This window comes from Benincasa hispida, chromosome 11 (assembly GCF_027475165.1).
Source record: "Benincasa hispida cultivar pf3 chromosome 11, pf3_genome.v1.1, whole genome shotgun sequence".
NCBI classification, from domain to species: domain Eukaryota; kingdom Viridiplantae; phylum Streptophyta; class Magnoliopsida; order Cucurbitales; family Cucurbitaceae; genus Benincasa; species Benincasa hispida.
The window spans coordinates 71586213-71605170 of record NC_143488.1 but is presented as its reverse complement, the minus strand read 5'-3'; the positions used below and the strand labels follow the sequence as shown (position 1 = coordinate 71605170).

The window sequence follows — 18958 nt, the reverse complement described above, 5'->3', positions numbered from 1 at the left end:
ACATAACAGATAGCTAAACGATCGCACGATATAAACCTAAACGATCAAACAATAAATATCTAAACGATCGTGTAACAGTTAGCTAAACGATCGCTCACACGATATAAACCTAAACGATCGCACGATATAAACCTAAACGATCACACAATATATATCTAAACGATCACTTAGTATTCTCTATTTGATCGCATAGTAATCTCTATCCGTCACTTAATATCTAAACACTTGCTTAGTATTCTCTATCCGATCGCTTAGTATTCTCTCAACGATCGATTACGAACAAATACATGATTAAACCGTAAAAGATAGTCAAACCTCGAATATCAACATGTATTCTTCAAGGAGAAGAGTCTCATACCTTTCAGATCCCGAAAAAGGTGGCAAGTGCGTAGAAACGACTAGCGAGAAACTTGCAAGGAGTGCTCGACTGAAGTTTGGAGAGAAAATGAGAACAAATTTGAGAGAAAATTCTTCGAAGAGAAATGATTTGAGAAGGAAATGAAGGAAATGAGGGACTTACCATTGTAAAATATTCGTAGAGGCGCGCGGATACCAAACAGTCTGAATGCTTTTTTAAAATTGGGGGTAATTTTGGAATTTCGCATGGACAAAAGTCAGTGGTAGAAAAGTTTTTAAGAAGAGGTCATTGGTAGAAAAGTTTTTGGTTTTTAGATCATTTTGTGAAATTTTCCTTGTAGAAGGGGAAGAAGAAAGAGAATGGGGAGCAATGGAGAGACGAAGAGGGTTGGGGAAGGAAAAGCGAAAGAGGGATAGAAAAAAAGGAACTTAAGGTTTGGAGTTGTTTTTATTTGGCATTTTCTAACTGATAATTGAGAAAGGAGGGAAACAAAATTTGAGAGGGGAATGAAAATGGCGAAAGGAGGGAAACCAAAAAATAGTCACTCTTCAATGACTATTAATTTTAGTCATGAATTGGTGACACAAAAAAATTGTTATCATAGTCCAAAAATCCAAAATTTTCCCTCTTTTCCCGTCAAAATCATGCCCTTTTCATTTTCGCACATTTAATGACTGTTATTTATAGTCATAAATTCGTGACACAAAAAAAAGTGTCATAAATTTTGGAAAATCAAAAGAAACTTCGTTTTTCTCGCCAAAAAACGTCTGTTTTAAGCTTTAGTGACTCTTTTTTCTCTACTATCCATTGCTACTATTTATGTGTCATAAAATGTCCATTTTGTTGCAGCAATATGATATTTAATAAGTTAGTTAATTAATTGGATTTGATTAATTAAACTAGTTATATTTAATTAATTTTAATTAATACATATATTATTAAGTTTGATTTAATTAGTATATCTATTTATTGTTTATTGATTAAAAGACTAACTCCTTTTTGCAAAGAATTTACTATGGTTAGTCGACGTAGGCGTGATAGAGGAGGTGTAGGGCATAGGGGTGATAGTGGGTCACCGGGTACGGCGCCCTTGAAGAGCAGAGTAGTTTATGGGTCGTTTGTAAAGCATGTTGATGATTGTAATCAGTTTGATGTTTTATGTGATAAGGGGGAGACTCGTTGGCATTGGCACTAGTGCAGGCAGATCCTGATCTGTTGCTTGTTATGGATGGGATGTTCAGAAGTTTGGACAAAGGCCCACTAGGAAGTGGTAGGTATGATCTCTTGCAAGATTCATGATTTGGTATTCCTGGAATGTTAGGGGGTTGAATGACCCTGTGAAGTGTAGGGTGGTGGCAGACTTTCTGACTTCCTCTTCTGTTACTTTATGTTGTTTGCTTGAGACGAGGGTTCGTCGTGAGAATTTTGGTATGATGATGGGTAGGTTTGGTGATGCCTGGAGTTATGTGTGTAGCTATAGTGTGCAGGGAGTTGGGAGGATTTGGGTGATGTGGCGGAAGAGTGTCTATGATTTTTTCATTGATGTTAGTGAGGATTAATTCATTTCTAGAACCTTAGTGGATATTGTATTCAGTGCTAAGGTACATATTGGTGCTATGTATGCCTCTAATCACGTGAGCGAGAGGAGAAACTTGTGGTCTCAGTTGATTGATGTGTGTGCCTCGTGGCAGCTTCCTGGAGTTGTTTTGAGGGATTTTAATGATATTCGTAGTAGTTCGGAGGATTTTGGTGGTTTCCCTAACTTGAGGGAGATGGAGGAGTTTGATGAGATGTTATTGGAGGCAGATCTGGTTGAGTTTGGTGTGATAAGTAACTGGTTTACCTGGACTAGTAAACTTCAGAAGAATGGTATCTTGCGCCACTTAGATCGATGCTTGTCCAATGAGGTGTGGAAGGTAGCTTATCCGTATTCGGAGGTTAAAGTTGGTCAGTGGGGGATTTCTGATCATAGCCCTCTTCTGATTTCTACAGGGGAGACGAGGAGTAGGTCGCCTCCTACATTTCGTTATTTTTCTTACTGGGTGGAGGCAAGGGGTTTTCTTGATACTATCAGGTCAATGTGGAGAAGGTCTGAGGATGTATCTCCTATGGTTAGTTTTGTGCGAAATTTAAAGGCAGTGAAGTGGGTTTTTCGTGCATCGTTTGATAGGCGTATCTCTGTGTTAGCTGATGAGGTGCGGGCAGCTAGGCAGGTTATGGAAGTTTCTCAGGCTGCGGTAGAAAGGAATCCTGATTCAGAGTCGGTGTGTGCGGAGGCGGCTTGGGCCACTAAGGTGTTTTGGTCAGTGGTGAGATTGGAGGAGGTGTCTCTCCGGCAGAAGGCCAGGGTCAGGTGGCTGGAGTTAAGTGACATGAACACAAACTTTTTTTCATCACTGTGTTCGTTCTCGTCGTAGCTGCAGTGGTTTATTTACAGTCTTGGATGATGGGGGGACTCGTCAGACGGTGCATGATAGGGTGGCAGGGGTGGTGGTAGAGTTCTTTCGGGGTTGCTTAGAGGCTCAGCATGTGGGGTATAGGGATCTTACTGCCCGAGTTGAGGATATTGTGCAATTCAGCTGGCCCGAGGAAGGGGTGGAGGAACTTGGTCGACCAGTGAGTCAGGAGAAGATTCAGAAGGCTTTATTCTCGATGAAGTTTGGGAAGGCTCCTGAGCCTGATGGGTTTTCGATGGATTTTTACAGATCTGCTTGGAGTGTGGTTGGGGATGATTTCTGTGACGTTGTGCTGAATTTTTTTAAGACATGTTACCTACCTGGTGGAGTTAATTCTACTACTATTACTCTCATCCCTAAGAGACGGGGAGCTGAACGTATAGAGGAGTTTCGTCCTATTTCATGTTGTAATGTTGTGTAGAAGTGTATCTCGAGGATCTTAGCTGAGAGATTGCAATTGTGGTTGCCTGATTTCATTAGTGGTAATCAATCTGCTTTTTTTCCGTGTAGGTCGATTTTCAATAACGTTTTATTGTGTCAGGAGCTTGTGGGGAGCTATAAGAAGGGCAGAGGGAAGCTGTGTTGAGTGTTAAAGGTAACATTTAGAAGGCTAACGATTCGGTGAATTGGGATTTTCTGTTTGGGGTGTTGTTGGCTATAGGTACACCTCTTCAGTTTGTTAGTTGGGTGAGGACTTGTGTTACTTCGCCTAAGTTCTCTGTGATGATTAATGGTTCCCTTGAAGGATTTTTTCCTAGTAGGAAGGGGTTGAAGCAGGGGGATCCGTTGTCTCTTTTTTTTGTTTGTGATGGTGATGGAGGTCTTGTCTAGGTTGTTGAATAAACCTCCTGTGTGGTTTAGGTTCCATGATCGGTGTGAGCGCTTAGGCTTAACTCATTTGGTTTTTGCAGACGATTTGATGATTTTTTATGCAGCTGAGAGAGATTCTTTGGAGTTTGTGAGGTAGGTATTGATAGAGTTTGCAGAGCTGTCTGGGTTAGTTGCAAATGTTGGGAAGAGTTCCATGTTTGTTACAGGTGTGAAGTCTGAGGAGGCAGAGGAACTAGCTGCGTATATGGGTGTCTCTCTTGGTTCGTTGCTTGTTAGGTATCTGGGTTTACCTTTATTGGCGAGTCGGGTGAGGGCTATGGATTGTGCACCTTTGATACAGAGGATTACAGCTCGTATTAGAAGTTGGGCAGCAAGGTCCCTCTCATTTGTTGGGAGGTTGCAGCTTGTTAGGTCTATTTTACAGTTCTTTCAGGTTTTTTGGTGTAGCATATTCGTGTTGCCTGCGTGTGTAACTCATGAGGTTGATCGTCTGTTACGTAGTTATTTATGGAAGGGTAGTGTGGTGAGTCGGGGTGGTGCACGAGTGGCGTAGGATGAGGTGTGCTTGCCGTTAGGAGGGGGGTTGGGTGTGAAGCATGTGGCCTCTTGGAATCAGGCTACTATTATAAAGCTGCTTTGGCTTCTCTTAATTAAATCGGGGTCACTATGGATGGCTTGGGCAGAGGCATATGTTTTGCGTGGGTGGTCGTTGTGGGCTGTTCGGAGTGAGATTGGGAGGTCTTGGTGCGGGCTATCTTATGAAGTAGAGATAGATTCAAGCATCTGGTTCGTTTGATGATTGGCGATGGACGGTATTGTTTTGTTTGGTGGGATTCTTGGCTGCCGGGGGGCGCAATTTTGGATTCATACGGGTCTACGGTAGTTCATGATGCAAGGAGTAGTTTGGAAGTACGGTTTTCAGAGTTCTTGGATGGTAAGGAAGGTTGGAGGTGGCCTACAGTGTCTTGGGAGCTGCTTAAGATCTGGGGCCTTATCCAGGCAGTGGGGCCTAGGGTGAGGGGAGAGGATTATTGGGTTTGGGTATCGAATTCTAGTGGTCGGTTTTTTATCGCTAATGCTTGGGAGAGTATACGTCATCGTCGTCCTAGGGTGTCTTGGGCTGGTATTTTGTGGGCGGGGGTGGTATTCCGCGTCACTCCTTCTGTACGTGGTTAGCAATGAGGGACAGGTTGGGTACGCGGGATTAGTTGAGGAGTTGGAGTGTGTTGTCAGATGGGGGGTGTCTTCTGTGTGGGGGAGGTGTGGAGTCGGGGGATCATTTATTTTTTTAGCATGGGTTTGGGAGAGAGGTGTGGTCTAGTGTGTTGTGTCAGTTGGGTTCGATGCATCGAGTGGTTGGTTGGGATGTAGATTTGAGTTGGTTGTGCCGAGTGGGGTCAGGTGAGGGAGTGCGTAGTAAGTTGTTTCGTGTTTTTTGGTGTGCGTCCATATACTACATCTGGCAGGAGCGTAATTGGCGGCTGCATGGAGGTCGACCGAGGTCAGTTTCTACTCTGGTTCACCTTATGGTCTCTATGGTTCGTGCTCATGCTACTTCTTAGCGGGTTGACCTTCTTGGTCTTATCTAGTGTGTGTACGGATGTTTTTTCCTTGTGAACTTCACGTTGTTCTCTGTTTTGCTGTAGTCCCTAGTTTGTGGGGTTTTGGGTTATTTTCTCTGCCTTTCTTCCTTGTGGTTTGCGAGTTTGCGTCTGGTTTTGTTCTGGTCTTATCCTGTTGACTTTGTTTTGGTTTTGTTGGCCTATCTTTGCTTGTACTTTGTTGCTTTGATGCCTTGACCCCGGGCTGTGGGATTTTCCTTGTTGTTGTATAATAATATCACATATTCTAAAAAAAAAAAAGTAGTGGTAACTCCCTTCACATTGTTTGAAAACTTCTCTGATAGAGTTATACATTTTGTATAATTGATAGAATAATCCAACTCACAAGCTCTCTCCAAAAATAAAAAAAGATAAAAAAAAAAAACTTTGCCAAAAAGAAAAAGTAATACAAAGATTTTTTTTTTTGTGTGTTTTCTCCCCGTCTTTTCACAAAGGATCCCACAATCCCCTTGTTCCAAGAGAATAGTAGAAAAGGTCTTTGGTCGTGTTTCTGTCTTGCTTGTGACACCAAGTTTTTCATTCAGATTTTTCGTGTTGTTGATCAACAAGTTTGGGAGATGACCTTGGAGAAATAATACTACAAAGGTATAGTTCTTCTTTCTATTTAATCTTTTAGAAAAGGATGCTTAGTCTAGATGTTTTCTGTTTCCATTATGTATTTTTTTTGTAACAATAATTGAGTAAAAAGCAATTAAACGCTTCCGGGGATTCAATCTCTTCACACACAAACCTCAACAAACAAAACATGTACCTTAGCAACCTTCCCACCTACTATAATAATCGTGCCATCGCCCCACTCTCTATTGCATCCCAAGCACTATCACACGACAAATCTAACCACAGGGTGGTGGACAGACCCACACAACCCTCGTCACCACCCTTCCACTCATCACAAGACATTATTTATTAATTGATTATGATTACGAGTCAAAATATAATAATTAAAAACCTTTGCAAAAAAAAAAAAGAAAAAAGAAAAAGAAAAAGAAAAAAAAGAAAAGAATAAAATAAAACTAGTATCAATTTAAACCTTAAAATTTCATAAGTGAATTAGTTTTAGACCATTTGTTAGTGATTTTGTAACTAGTTTCATTCTTTCATAATTTTAAAATTAGTGTAATATCATCTTAATATTATTATTCTTACCCCAATATTTCACAAAAGCGAAAACAATTTAAGGCTAAATTATAGAAAATAATTCTTAACTTTGTATTTTCTTTTTTTAAAAAATACCTCATCTCTTCCTCTAATCTTTCTACCCCACCCACTTCTCGCCAATGTATCTCTCTTTCAATTGGTTGAACTGAAGAACTCCAAAAAATATCCATAATCCCAACCCAATCATGTTTTTATTATAAGGGGGAGATGTTCTCTTTGGGTTAAAAAAAATCAATTTTTTATATATGTGTGCGTATAACATTTAGTTGATAATTTATTAAAGGGTTATGAGAGGAAATTCTTATTTTGCCCTTACAATTTTCCATAATTCTTATTTTATCCTTCATCAAATAGTTCACTATGTTTGAAGGGATCACATCTTGTCTTTAAAATTTCATAAAATATTATTTTGTCTTTCCCTTCAAATAGTTCACTATTTAGGTTAAACAAGGTAAAAAACTATTTGATACCAGAAGCCAAAAGTAATCTCTATTGTGGTTAGGACTTAAATTCAAATGTTGTAACTCGTGGTTGAGGAATTATGAATTTGTGTAACCTACTAATTAATTATTACATTTATAGTATTGATATATTAACTATAATCTTTAAAACTTTTTAGTAGAATTTTATATTAAACCATGTCTTCTAAAGAATTTACATCCTATGAAGACATTTTATCAATACCGCAATCATCATTTCCCATTATGTTATGCTATAAAACGATCAAGCTAAAATAAATAACTAATCAAGTACAACAAGAGGGCTAAATCTCAACCCAAAAGGTCAAGATCAACTCTTATTCAGAAGCATTAAGACACGGGAGAGAAGGTGAAAGCGCCCATCTCCCAATACAACCTAAATTAAACCAAATTAACCTACCTCACTACCTCCACTTTCCCTGCTAATTTAAAACCACAAGGGAGAAAAAGAAAAAAAAAAGGCAAAACAAACATTCTAAGTTCTAATTTCTAAAGACTTAGTTCACCCTAGCACTTCTCATACTCCAAGCTCTTAGATAATCTACCGTGATAGCCTCTGTTCCATTGTTGAACACATGCAAATGGGCATCCCCAAACACCGCCTTTGTTGGATATACCCTTGAAGTTATGCATGTTTTTCCTCCCCCTCCAAAGCTCTCTACCACTGAGTGATCAATCTGTACAAATAATCATCGCATAGATAAAATAATCACTAATATATAGTTTTAGATTTATAAACATTGGGAGGAAGAGACATTAGACTATGATTTCAGCATACCAAAGTTCTTAATGGGAGCTTTTTACTCGATAAATTGATGTCGACAAAGCCCGCAAATGATGGCTTGTATAATCCATCTTCCTTCAAAGAAGAGCTACACCACCAAAAGAGAGGAGAGAAGGCTATAATAAGTTAACCAAATGACTGAGGCATATTCACTTGCAACTTAACATCAAACAGATTTGAAACAGTGAAAAAGAATTGAATGATAGAGGTTTATTTGATATAAGAGTGTTTTGGACCTTCTTGCATCAGAACACAGAAGAACCACGTGCTTGTGATGGGACTTGAAAATCCTGAAGAATACAGGAGTGAATTCCTCGAGGTTTTCTGAAGCCAGAGTCAGAAGCCCAAACGGCCCAACTCCACCTTGGGCCTTTGAGCCCAGTTGATCACACACGGCTTGTGCATCCACCCAGCTTGGATCAAATGGCTCCGCTTTATCTAGACTTGAAAAGCTGAAGACAACTTCAACATCAGCCTGTACAAAAGTAAAAATCAATAAGTAGAATTATACGTGGGAGTTCATGCTAAAAGCATTTTCAATCCAAAATTATCGTATATGAGAATAACCTAAAAGTGCTAATGTAAAAACAAGTGTTTGGATGAAAAGCTTGACATGTACTTTATGTGTGCTGAAGCACAAATCTATAACAGCCCGTTTTGTTAGTATTTCCGAAATCAAAGGTTTGTGAGAAAACAAATGTAATTTTTAAAACAAAAAAAACCAAATGATTAGATCATATTTTACCAAATCACTTAGAAAAGTCCAGACACACACCCACTAAATCACAACCTCTTCCAAGAAAATCAACAGCAGTAAAATGTGGTGTCACAGACCTGGGCTGCAGTAATTCCTTTAACCTCAACATGGTGTCCCTTCAACAGCTTCTGATGTCTCAACACAACTTCCTTCCCTCTCAGCTTATTCAGCTCTTCAACTGGCCACTGCAAAAGTTGCCTCCGGTTTGGATCCAACCATATCCTCCTAGGAATTAACTGCAAAAAGAGGAAAAGAAAAAAAGGGTCATTCACAAAGACCCATGTACGAAAGTGCTCTGTAACAAAACAGAACAAAACAGAACAAAGCACATTCCATAAAAAACATACCTGAATTCCAGCCCATCCTTTAGAAACATCATCCTGAGCACTATCAGACTCATTAGCCCAGCCCCACAAAACCCTCCTCTTCTTCATCGAATCATAGAACGACTTCGAAGCATAGAAATTTCCGTAGTCATATCTCAGCCCACTCCACCCATCCGCCGATGTGTTATCCGGTACATACCTATCCTTCTCCGGATAATACTTCCCCACCGTATAATACTCATATCTAGTAAGATCCAAACTCACCTTCAACACATGTTTAACCCAATTCCCAGTCACCGACGGGTCCAATCCACGTCTGCCCGAGAGCGGAACCGGGTAAAAATCAGGGCACTCCCACATACCTGTATTTGGAGCAGAATGTAAAGGGTGTTTCGCCTTCGTCCATTTCACAAAATCCCTACTTCTATACAAATACGCCATTCCCCTCTTTTTCCTCTTGCTGCCGATGATGGTCTTCCAGTGGCCATTGTCGCTCAGCCACGCCGTCGTCGGGTCACGGAAGGCGCTGGCGTTGACTCCCGAGTCCGGGTCGACGATCGGGTTGTCATCCGGTTTGATCCACTCGGTTAGATAGGGGTCGGAGAGGTTAGCCGGAACGGCGTAGTTTTGAACCTGGCGGTTTTGAGGGTCGATTCCGGTGTATAAGATGACGGGCTTGTTACCGGGGAGGATGGTGGCGGAGCCGGACCAGCAGCCATTGATGTCGAAGGGCTTTGAAGGGTAAAGAGCGGGCTTCAATGGCTTCCAATTGATTAGGTCTCTGGAAATTGAGTGAGCCCAAACTATATTCCCCCAAACTGCGCCTTTGGGGTTGTATTGATAAAACAAATGGTAAATTCCCTTGAATAACATTGGGCCTGTTGCATTGTTCAAAACAAAGTTGGTCAAGATAGTAATTAACCAGATCTATTATTCAGTTTTGTTTCATTGAAGCAATTAAACAGATACTTTGTCAAATGTTTTGTGAATATTTCGTGCCTTTTGTTTACAATTTTCATTTTAAAATGATACCTATGTCTGAAATCATATTTAAGTAAAATATTTAAAATTAGTTATGTCGTCGAATTTTTTGGCTTAAATGATAAATTTTAGTCATACGCCCCCCTTTTTATATAAATTGAATTCTTTTCTCATAAAATTTGGCCTATACTAACACTATAAACATTGAATTTAAAATGATATTTTTATTAAAATAAATATAACTTAATTGAACTATAATATTTATTATCGAGTAAGAGACTTATGTTTGAATCCAAACAACGTGTATATTTATTATGGACAAACTTGATCTTTTTTCTTCTCCCCATTTTCTACTTTTTCAAAATATTTTTAAAAAACATGTTGGTTTTCTCAATATTTTATTTTAATATATTCTTAACCATTTTTTCAAGAAAGCAGTTATGTTTTAATATTTAAACATGTTTAAGAAAATTAGGGAAAATTTAACATTAATACAAACAAGCTTCTTAGAAAATTAAAAATAAAATAAAATCATTATGAAATAAAGAGTCTAAATAACATAAACAAATCAAGATGCTTACTCAAGAAATTAATAAAAGTTCACTAAAAAAAATGGCTTACCATTTGGATCTGCATTTGGTTTTGTTGTGGACAGGATTGAGCACCACCAAAAGGTAACACAATAAGATTAAAAAAAAAATCTAGTTAGGAATCTTTGTTAGGAAACAAACACAAAATAGCAAAAATATTTCACTATTTTTCATATAAATCTATAGCATGATAAACATCTAAATTAGGCAATGTCAAACTATAGATATATGTTTAAAAATATTTCTAATACTCTTTAATGTTTAGGCTAAAAAAAGAATAATACTTTCCTACTCACCAATCACATTCACACAATTATTATTCTTTTTTCTTTTTCCTTTTGTTGGCCTTATTGTTTTGATTATGGTTTTTATTTGGTAATCGAAATGTTATCTTTTATTTTAATTTATATTTAATCCATAAACTTCTAAAGCTTACACTTCTCAATCTCAAATTATAATTATACTCATGATTTCATTAATTTTCTATCACTATTAAAACCAATTGAAAATTTTACATCATAATTTTTTTTCAAAAAAATTAATTAATTAATTAAAAGTTAACACAAATGGTCAAAACAAACATTACGCTAACTATTTATGAGTATAAATGTAAATTTTAAAATCTAGAGATCAAATAAAAATGATTCTTTTCAAATAAAAGAAAATGAGTTAACTTAGTTAATTTATAAGTATGTGATGGATGTTTATCGCGGTTTATTACAGATAAATAGTGATATTTTGTTATATTCAAAAATATTTTCAACTATTTTATCATTTAAAATCGAAATAAAAACTAGACTTAAAATTTAAGGATAAAAATCTAATACTTTGAAATCTAACACTTACTCAAAACTATATTTTTCTCAAAAATTAAACCCGTTCCTACGAAAGAGACTTAGGTGTATTTCGGAGAGTACTTATTTTCGTGTATTCCATCGAATCGTTTTATCATAATATAACACATGATAAGCTATTCTTATTTATTTTTTAAAATATTTTAATTATTTTTTGTGTAAATGATAGGAGGAAAAACCATTTTGAGATGCATACAAGTATTATCCCATTACTGTATTAACCATTCCATTAATATCCACGAGTTTAATCATATGTTAATGAAGATTGCTATAACAAAAATAGCATTTGTTTTATTTGGAAGCCCACGTGGCCCCAATACACAAAATGGCGTTCTAGTACAATGCAAGCACTAACATTAACATACCAAAATCTCTATTTTTAAATTTTTTAAAAACTAAGACTAATATATATATATATATATATATATATATATATTATAGGGCAGTATTTTTAGTGTAAGAGAATTGCCAAATTAACTAAGACCCACCAAAATTTTTCTACAAACAGGAAGGAGAAATCTCACACTTTCTTATGAATGGCACAACCAAATTTTGTCATTATATATATATGATTATTATACAAATAAAGAAAAAGTTCAAAAGCTAACTCCCAACATGTATAAGAGATTCCACACCACTTATTTAATTCCATTTTTTTAAATAATATTTTCCACTGACCAAATTAATGTAATAGGAAAAAAAAAAGGATGGCCAAAACATATAATAATATATACTTTACTTCTAATGATATATGCCTTTGCGCATGTGAATCTTTATTTAACTTTAGACTTATACCTACACTATTGACATTATATAATATTATGCCAATCTTAATACAATAAATGAATTTGAAGTTTTGAATCTTCCACGTTAAAAGAAGCAATAATATATGCCTATCAACCTATACTCTCATAGATTGTATATATTTCTTAATTTTTTTTTTAACTTGTACGTCAAATTTTTCCAAATCTTATAATTGGCCCATAAAGATTTTGAACCACGTCCTATCATACTAACACGAATTTGGTATCACATAAGGAATAAAAAAAAAGGGTAAAAAAAAAAACATAGGTCTTGATAGTGAACTATGGCCAATGACAAAAGTAGAAGCTACAACTACGTTTTTCAACATAATATGTATAGGAAAAGTACTTAGATGCATCTATGGCCGCATAAATCTTTGTATATTTCACTAAACTGTCAAATCATAATTTTCTATATAATAATTTTAATTCATTTCTTATGTATACGATGAAGATAAGTGGGCAAAAGATTACACCTTACTCTATAAAAAAGGAAAAAAAAAAAAAACCAAAAAAGTTCTCAAGTTGATTGACCTTTGGTGCAATAATATTGCCCACTCCTCAATGGCATGGAGCATGTAGTAGGTAATAATATGTGTGTGTGTGTATATATATATATATATATACTTGAAAAAAGCCATTTCATTATGCATCCAATAAGATAGTGAGTTTATGGACCCCACATCAAAATAATTATAAAAATAAAGTGCTCACGTGTATCCTACATCACAATATCACCTTAGCAAATGTCATTTATATATTTGTTTCTATATACTTGTAGATTATTTTATCATATGGTTTATACTATATTAAATGTTAGTTTAAAATGTGGCAAATCGAATTTGGTATTGCGAGTTACATGTTTGACTATGTAACTCAAATACATCCAACACAAAAATGATTTAAAATTATACTTTTAATTTGCACAAGCCTTATTATTTAATCTCACTTTCCATCCATTCATTAAATATTGTTTTTTTGCCCTTTTTGATCTCTCTGTTCAAGGTCCCACCATATTAGATATTTAATCCAAAAAGAAGGAAAAAAACAGGGAAAAAAAGTTTCCAAATTTCAACGGAGTTTTTTTTAATAGTGTTTTTACATGAACCACTTAAAATTAAAGACGTTAGACCTAAGAATTTTGTCTCTCTCAAAAACTCTATTCTTTTTTTTAGTTTATATTATTTAATTGAGATTCTTAAAATCCAAATTTCAACTCCAAGTCAATATGTACATGATTTTATAATTTAACTAAAATGATTTGAAATTTTTATGTCAAAAAGATATAAATAATCTTTTCTTTTGACAACATATGGAGTGAAAGAATTTAAATCTATAATCTATATTCAGTTGCTAAAATAATATTTTGAGAAAGTTTTGGAGAAAAGTTATTAAAAAATAGTGAAATTAAATAAAATTAAAATACATATATGTATATATAATAGTATTATAAGTAATAAAATATGAATTTTAAAGTTAATAATAAGTTTGAATATCCAATTTATTTGGATTAGCAAAACATTACAATAATATGGTTAAGTAAGATATGGAAAGTAAATATTTAGATGGTGAAAAAATAGGTTTAGAATAGTAAACCTTGCCCATCTAATAAAGTAGACCAATATATCCTTGAAAAAAAAAACAAATTAATAAGCATACAAGTTTAAGTTTAATTCACAATAATTATAACCACACACAAAAAAAGAGGGCATGAGAGTGAGTAAAGATACTTTTAAAAATGATAAGGAAAAAAAGGTAAGTGGTTTCAGGCGATAATAATAATAATGATACCAAATAAATAAATAAAAGCAGGAAAAGGGAAAAAAAAAAAAGAAAAAGAAAAAAGAAAAAAGAAAAAGCTGATCAGACGGTTAGAATTAATAGACCCACGAAAAGCAAAAACCAATCAGAGGGCCAGAGAGCAGCAAAAAGAAATACATTATCTTTGAAAGCAAAAACGCAAACAGAATGAGATGATGGGAATCTGCGTCGTCAATCAAATCATGATCGTTACGAACCAAAAACGCTCCGAGTTAATCCAAACACACACAGTCACAAACGCAGAAACGAACTGATATCATTTCCGCAACTAATTTTCCGATTGTGAAACACAGAGAGAATCGAAATTTTCAGAATGATCAGATCAGATCAGGTCAAATCAAACCAAATCAAATCAATACAAAAGTGAAGATGAATTGAGAATTTAGAAGTTACGAACCGTTGATCCAGTGACGGCGAGGTTGGAAGTGGAAACGAGTTCGATGGAGTGGCTTAATCACAGCGCCGTCGGTTTGAAGAGACTGTAATTCAGGATAAATTTTATGGAGAGCGTCGACGAAGACGACGCCATTGTTGATGAACAGAGAAAAGAAGGAGAATCCGAGAAGAAGAGAAGGGAGAGTGAAGAGATTCATGAAGGAATTTGGAAACCTAATGGAAAGGGAACGGGGAGAGGAGGCGGCTCCAGTAGCGGAGATTTGGAGTTGAACGTCGAATTATGAGGAGTTTGAATGCTTATTTATAGAGCGAAAAATATAGAGGATAAGTTATTTATTTATTTTCAAAAACTACACTTAAAAAGAGGATAAATTTGTTAATGTAATCTGCTACTATTTAATTAATTAACAACAGAAATGATAAGGCTTTTTATTATCTTGAGACACCTGTTTACTCAAATACAGGGGAAAATTAAGGACTTAATTATGATTACCGAGTCAAGATTTGTATTTACTTTTAGATTTTATTTTTAATACCACGATAATGTGAAAAGAAATTTGTCAAAATGAATCTAATTCAACTAATAATCAATATTGCCTGAAATTTATTATTTAAGCTTCTCATTACAAATACTTTGAAAAATAATTCCAGTATACTTCTTCAAATGTCAATTTTACAAAATATATGATTAAAATAAATACATGGATGATTCTCAATAGAAATTCTAACTGAATGTTTAAATTAATTAATTTATGAAAGTTTAGGACTTTCTTAGGTACATGTATAAATTTCATACGAAATTTTTCGGAATCAAATACATTGGTGTAAATTGATTCACTCACAAAAAATCAAGATTTAAATTGATACAATTAATTAATACAATCCAAATTTTAGGGATATAAATTGATATTTTACGGGTCTATTAGATATTAAAATTGACAAAAAATTAGATCTTGAAATAATGTGGTGATTGTGATTCAGTGTGGTTCTAAATCACTGTCACACCCATAAATTTTTACTTCAAAAATAATAGTAATATTATGCCTTTTAAAAAGAATATGAATATTAAAAAAGTTTTTTTTTCTATTATTTAGTGAAAGAAAAAAAATGTGTCTTTTAAACTTTCAGAAAAAATAATTATTTTCATCATTAACTTCAATTTAATTAGCAAATGTGCTAAATATGAATAATCTAACTTTTATTAGAGGAAAAAAATAGTATAGATTACCCCTATTAATATACCAATAGGAAAAGAACACGAACTTCTTAATTGCTAATAGAGTTATTATAGCTTTTGGGAGATTACCCCACTTAATTTGTCATAATTCAAAAGTTAAGTTACTATAGTTTTTATCCAATTTTCTTTCTCAAATTTTTAGAATAGAAAGATTATATATTTACATTCTTAAAAATATTTAGAATGTAAGATTTTGCCTCTCTTAAGAAAATTTCTAGTTTTTTTCTAAAGACTTATGTTTAAAAGTGGTTCTAAAATAGTCAAAATCTTTTTATTTTTTTTTATCATAATGAATATAAAATATGTTCTTAATCTCCTTCGAAACTATCTTTGATGATATAAAAATATAATTTTTAATATTATTTTAAGTAATTATAAACATATTTTAAAATTATTTTAAAACAATAAAAGTGATTTTAACTTCTAAGTTCTAAACATGCACTTAACAATCTCATATAAAAGTGTCAAGGTAAAAAGAAAATAACATTCAATTTAATTTTGGCTATATTATAAATATTATAGAAAATAGATGTCTATTAGGTGTCATACTTAGTGTCTATTGATCATGTGTCCTGCCCTCATTTTCTAGAATGTCAAATTGGGTGGGTTTTGAAAGACACAACACATTGGACAAATTCCAAAATGTTTGGATTAAGTCGAGAAATCTATAAATTGTTATTTTATTTACTTTTGTTATTTTATTTTATTTTATATATTTATATATATTATGTTTAATTTATTTTAATATTTATTTATTTTATTCCATATATTTATAATATATTTATTTATTTTAATATTATATTGACATCCGTGTTCCTATTGTGCTCCTCAATTTCACAACACGTTATCAGCACAAGCTCTTGTTGCTTCTATGGCTGAAGGTAGGTCCTAAAGGTAGGTTGGTTTTTTTTCTCTTTATTATAATTAATAAATTAAATATTGTTTTTCATATCTAGTACATATTAAATTTATGATATAAATACAATATTTTGTGATAGTGTTGTCATGACAAACCTTATAAAGTTAGAATTTACAACCTTTGACATTAATGACAATAATTATTTGTCATGGGTGCTTGATGTCGAAATTCACCTTGATGCTATGAACTTGGGAGAAACAATTAAAGAATGAAATACGACATCTAGGACAAAGCAAAAGTTATGATTTTCCTTCGTCATCATCTCCACGAGGGATTAAAAATGGGGTATTTTACAATAAAAGATCCATGTATCTTGTGGAAAAAATTGAAAGAAAGGTATGATAAAATAAATAGCTATTCTTCCTAAAGCTCGTCATGAAAGTTGATACAATTAAGGCTATAAGATTTTAAATAAGTAAGTGATTAACTCCACATTATTTAAAATCAGTTCAAAATTGTTGTTAAGCGGAGAGAAAATTACTGATGTTGATATGTTAGAGAAGACATTTTCTACATTTCATCTCTCGAATATGCTCCTATAGCAGCAATATCGAGAGAAATGTTTTAAACAATATTCTAAATTAATTTCATGTCTTTTTGTGATCGAACAAAATAACGAGTTATTTATGAAAAACCACAAATCTCGACCAACCGAAATAACATCATTCCCTAAAGTAAATGATGTGAATGTTAATAATCGTGGTTGAGGTCGTGGTCGTGGTTATAACCGTGGTAGAGGAAGAAATAATTATTATTTTCATGGTAGTCATTCTAATCATTCAAATTTCAAAAGAACCACACAAAATGATTACCACAAAGGAAAAGCTCCACAAGATAAGAGTTCAAAGAGTGTTGAAAATAAATGCTTCCGATGCGGAATGATTGGGCATTGGTCACATACCTTTCATACGTTAAAACACGTAGTCGATCTTTATCAAGCCTCCCTGAAGGAAAAAGAGAAAAACATGGAAACAAATTTTGCATATCAGTATAATGACATATTTTGATCCATCCCACATGACAAATTTGGATATGGCGTCTTTGAATCTCCTGAAGAGAAAATCGACAGAATTGATGGAACATCAAGTGTTTCATTTGACTTTAAAAGTATCTAGATTTAATGTTTTTTCTTTTTCTTTTTCATCTTCGTGTTTTTTTTTCCTTCTCTTCTATTAGTAGATGTTAACCTTTGTATATTCCAAATGTTCTTTTTTATTGTAATTATTTTTTTAATGAAGAAATCTGGATCATTTTCATATGTTGGGTGACTAAAAAATGAGTAAAGAAGATCTATGTCTAGTAGATAGTGCAACTAAACATACAATACGTACAACTACTAATATGGATCATTTTCATATGTTGGGTGACTAAAAAATGAGTAAAGAAGATCTATGTCTAGTAGATAGTGCAACTAAACATACAATACGTACAAGTAGAACATACAACTAAACATACATAATCATTCATAAAAAGTTTGTAGTTAATTGCTAGATCATTGCTTATGCAAGCTAAGCTTCCTACATTTGTATGGGACATGCTATTTTGCATGCAACGTCACTTGTATGTATTAAGACAATAGCTTATCATAAGTACTCGCCATTACAATTAGCTTATGACCATGAGCTGATATTTCCCATCTGAGAATTTTTGGACGTGTAGTATATGTTCCAATTGCTCCACTACAACACACTAAAATGGGTCCTCAAAGGAGGTTAGGAATATATATTGGATATGATTCCCCATCAATTATTAAATATTTTGAACTCTTGACAAATGATGTATTTACTGCATGATTTGCTGATTTTTATTTTAATGAGACACATTTTCTAACATTAGGGGGAGGAATTAAGAAATTGGGAAAATAAATTACATGGAATGCATCATTATTGTCTCATTTTGATTCTCGTACAGATCAATTGAAGTTCAGAAAATAATTCATTTGCAAAATATAACAAATCAATTACCAGATGCATTTATAAATGCAAAGAAAGTAACTAAGTCATATATACCACTTGCAATGTTCCATAAAAAATTGATATTTCAACATAATAAGTTGTCTATAATGAGTATGAAACACGACAGAAGCGTGGTAGACCAATGGGTTCCAAAGATAAAATCATCAAAAATGAAAAATAATTAATAGTGAAGAAGACTTGGCTAAGGATGTAAATACCTATAAAGAAATCCTTGGCATGATTAGTGAGGAAGGTGAAATACCTAAAGATAATAATGAGATTTCAATAAACTATGTCATAACAAGAAAATGATGGAACCAAACTCATGTAGTTATTGACAACATTTTTGCATATAATGTTGCTCTTGATATTATATCTAAAAATGAGGATTCCGAACTAAAATTTGTTTAACAATATTGACATAGAAAAAATTGGCTTCAACGAAATGAAGCAATCGAGGCAGAATTAAACTCACTTTCAAAACATCAGGTTTTTGGACTAGTAGATCGAACATCAGAAGATGTCAAACTTGTGGGAAACAAATGGGTATTTGTGAGAAAAAGAAAAGAAAATAATGTGATCACAAGATATAAAGCAAGACTAGTTGCACAAGATTTTTCACAAAGACCTA

The 18958-nt window shown here is 33.8% G+C and overlaps 2 protein-coding genes across 2 annotated transcripts; one reads left to right on the top strand and one right to left on the bottom strand.

Annotated features, from left to right (window-relative positions):
• The first annotated feature begins 1373 nt into the window (after positions 1 to 1373).
• LOC150032864 (uncharacterized) lies at positions 1374 to 5444 on the top strand. The gene is made up of 11 exons (XM_090307060.1): positions 1374 to 1437; positions 1527 to 1632; positions 1680 to 1902; positions 2050 to 2711; positions 2776 to 3221; positions 3476 to 3615; positions 3782 to 4078; positions 4199 to 4431; positions 4542 to 4809; positions 5112 to 5183; positions 5292 to 5444. Exons 1-11 carry the CDS (start codon positions 1374 to 1376, stop codon positions 5442 to 5444), a joined length of 2664 nt encoding a protein of 887 aa, XP_090163186.1.
• A 1741-nt stretch (positions 5445 to 7185) lies between these two features.
• Positions 7186 to 10391, bottom strand: LOC120092091 (beta-fructofuranosidase, insoluble isoenzyme 1-like). Its single transcript, XM_039050291.2, has 6 exons — positions 10374 to 10391; positions 8793 to 9649; positions 8523 to 8681; positions 7925 to 8163; positions 7683 to 7776; positions 7186 to 7581 (listed from the first exon to the last, which is right to left on the bottom strand). Exons 2-6 carry the CDS (start codon positions 9642 to 9644, stop codon positions 7402 to 7404), a joined length of 1524 nt encoding a protein of 507 aa, XP_038906219.2. The 5' UTR covers positions 9645 to 9649; positions 10374 to 10391; the 3' UTR covers positions 7186 to 7401.
• Between the last annotated feature and the right edge of the window lie 8567 nt (positions 10392 to 18958).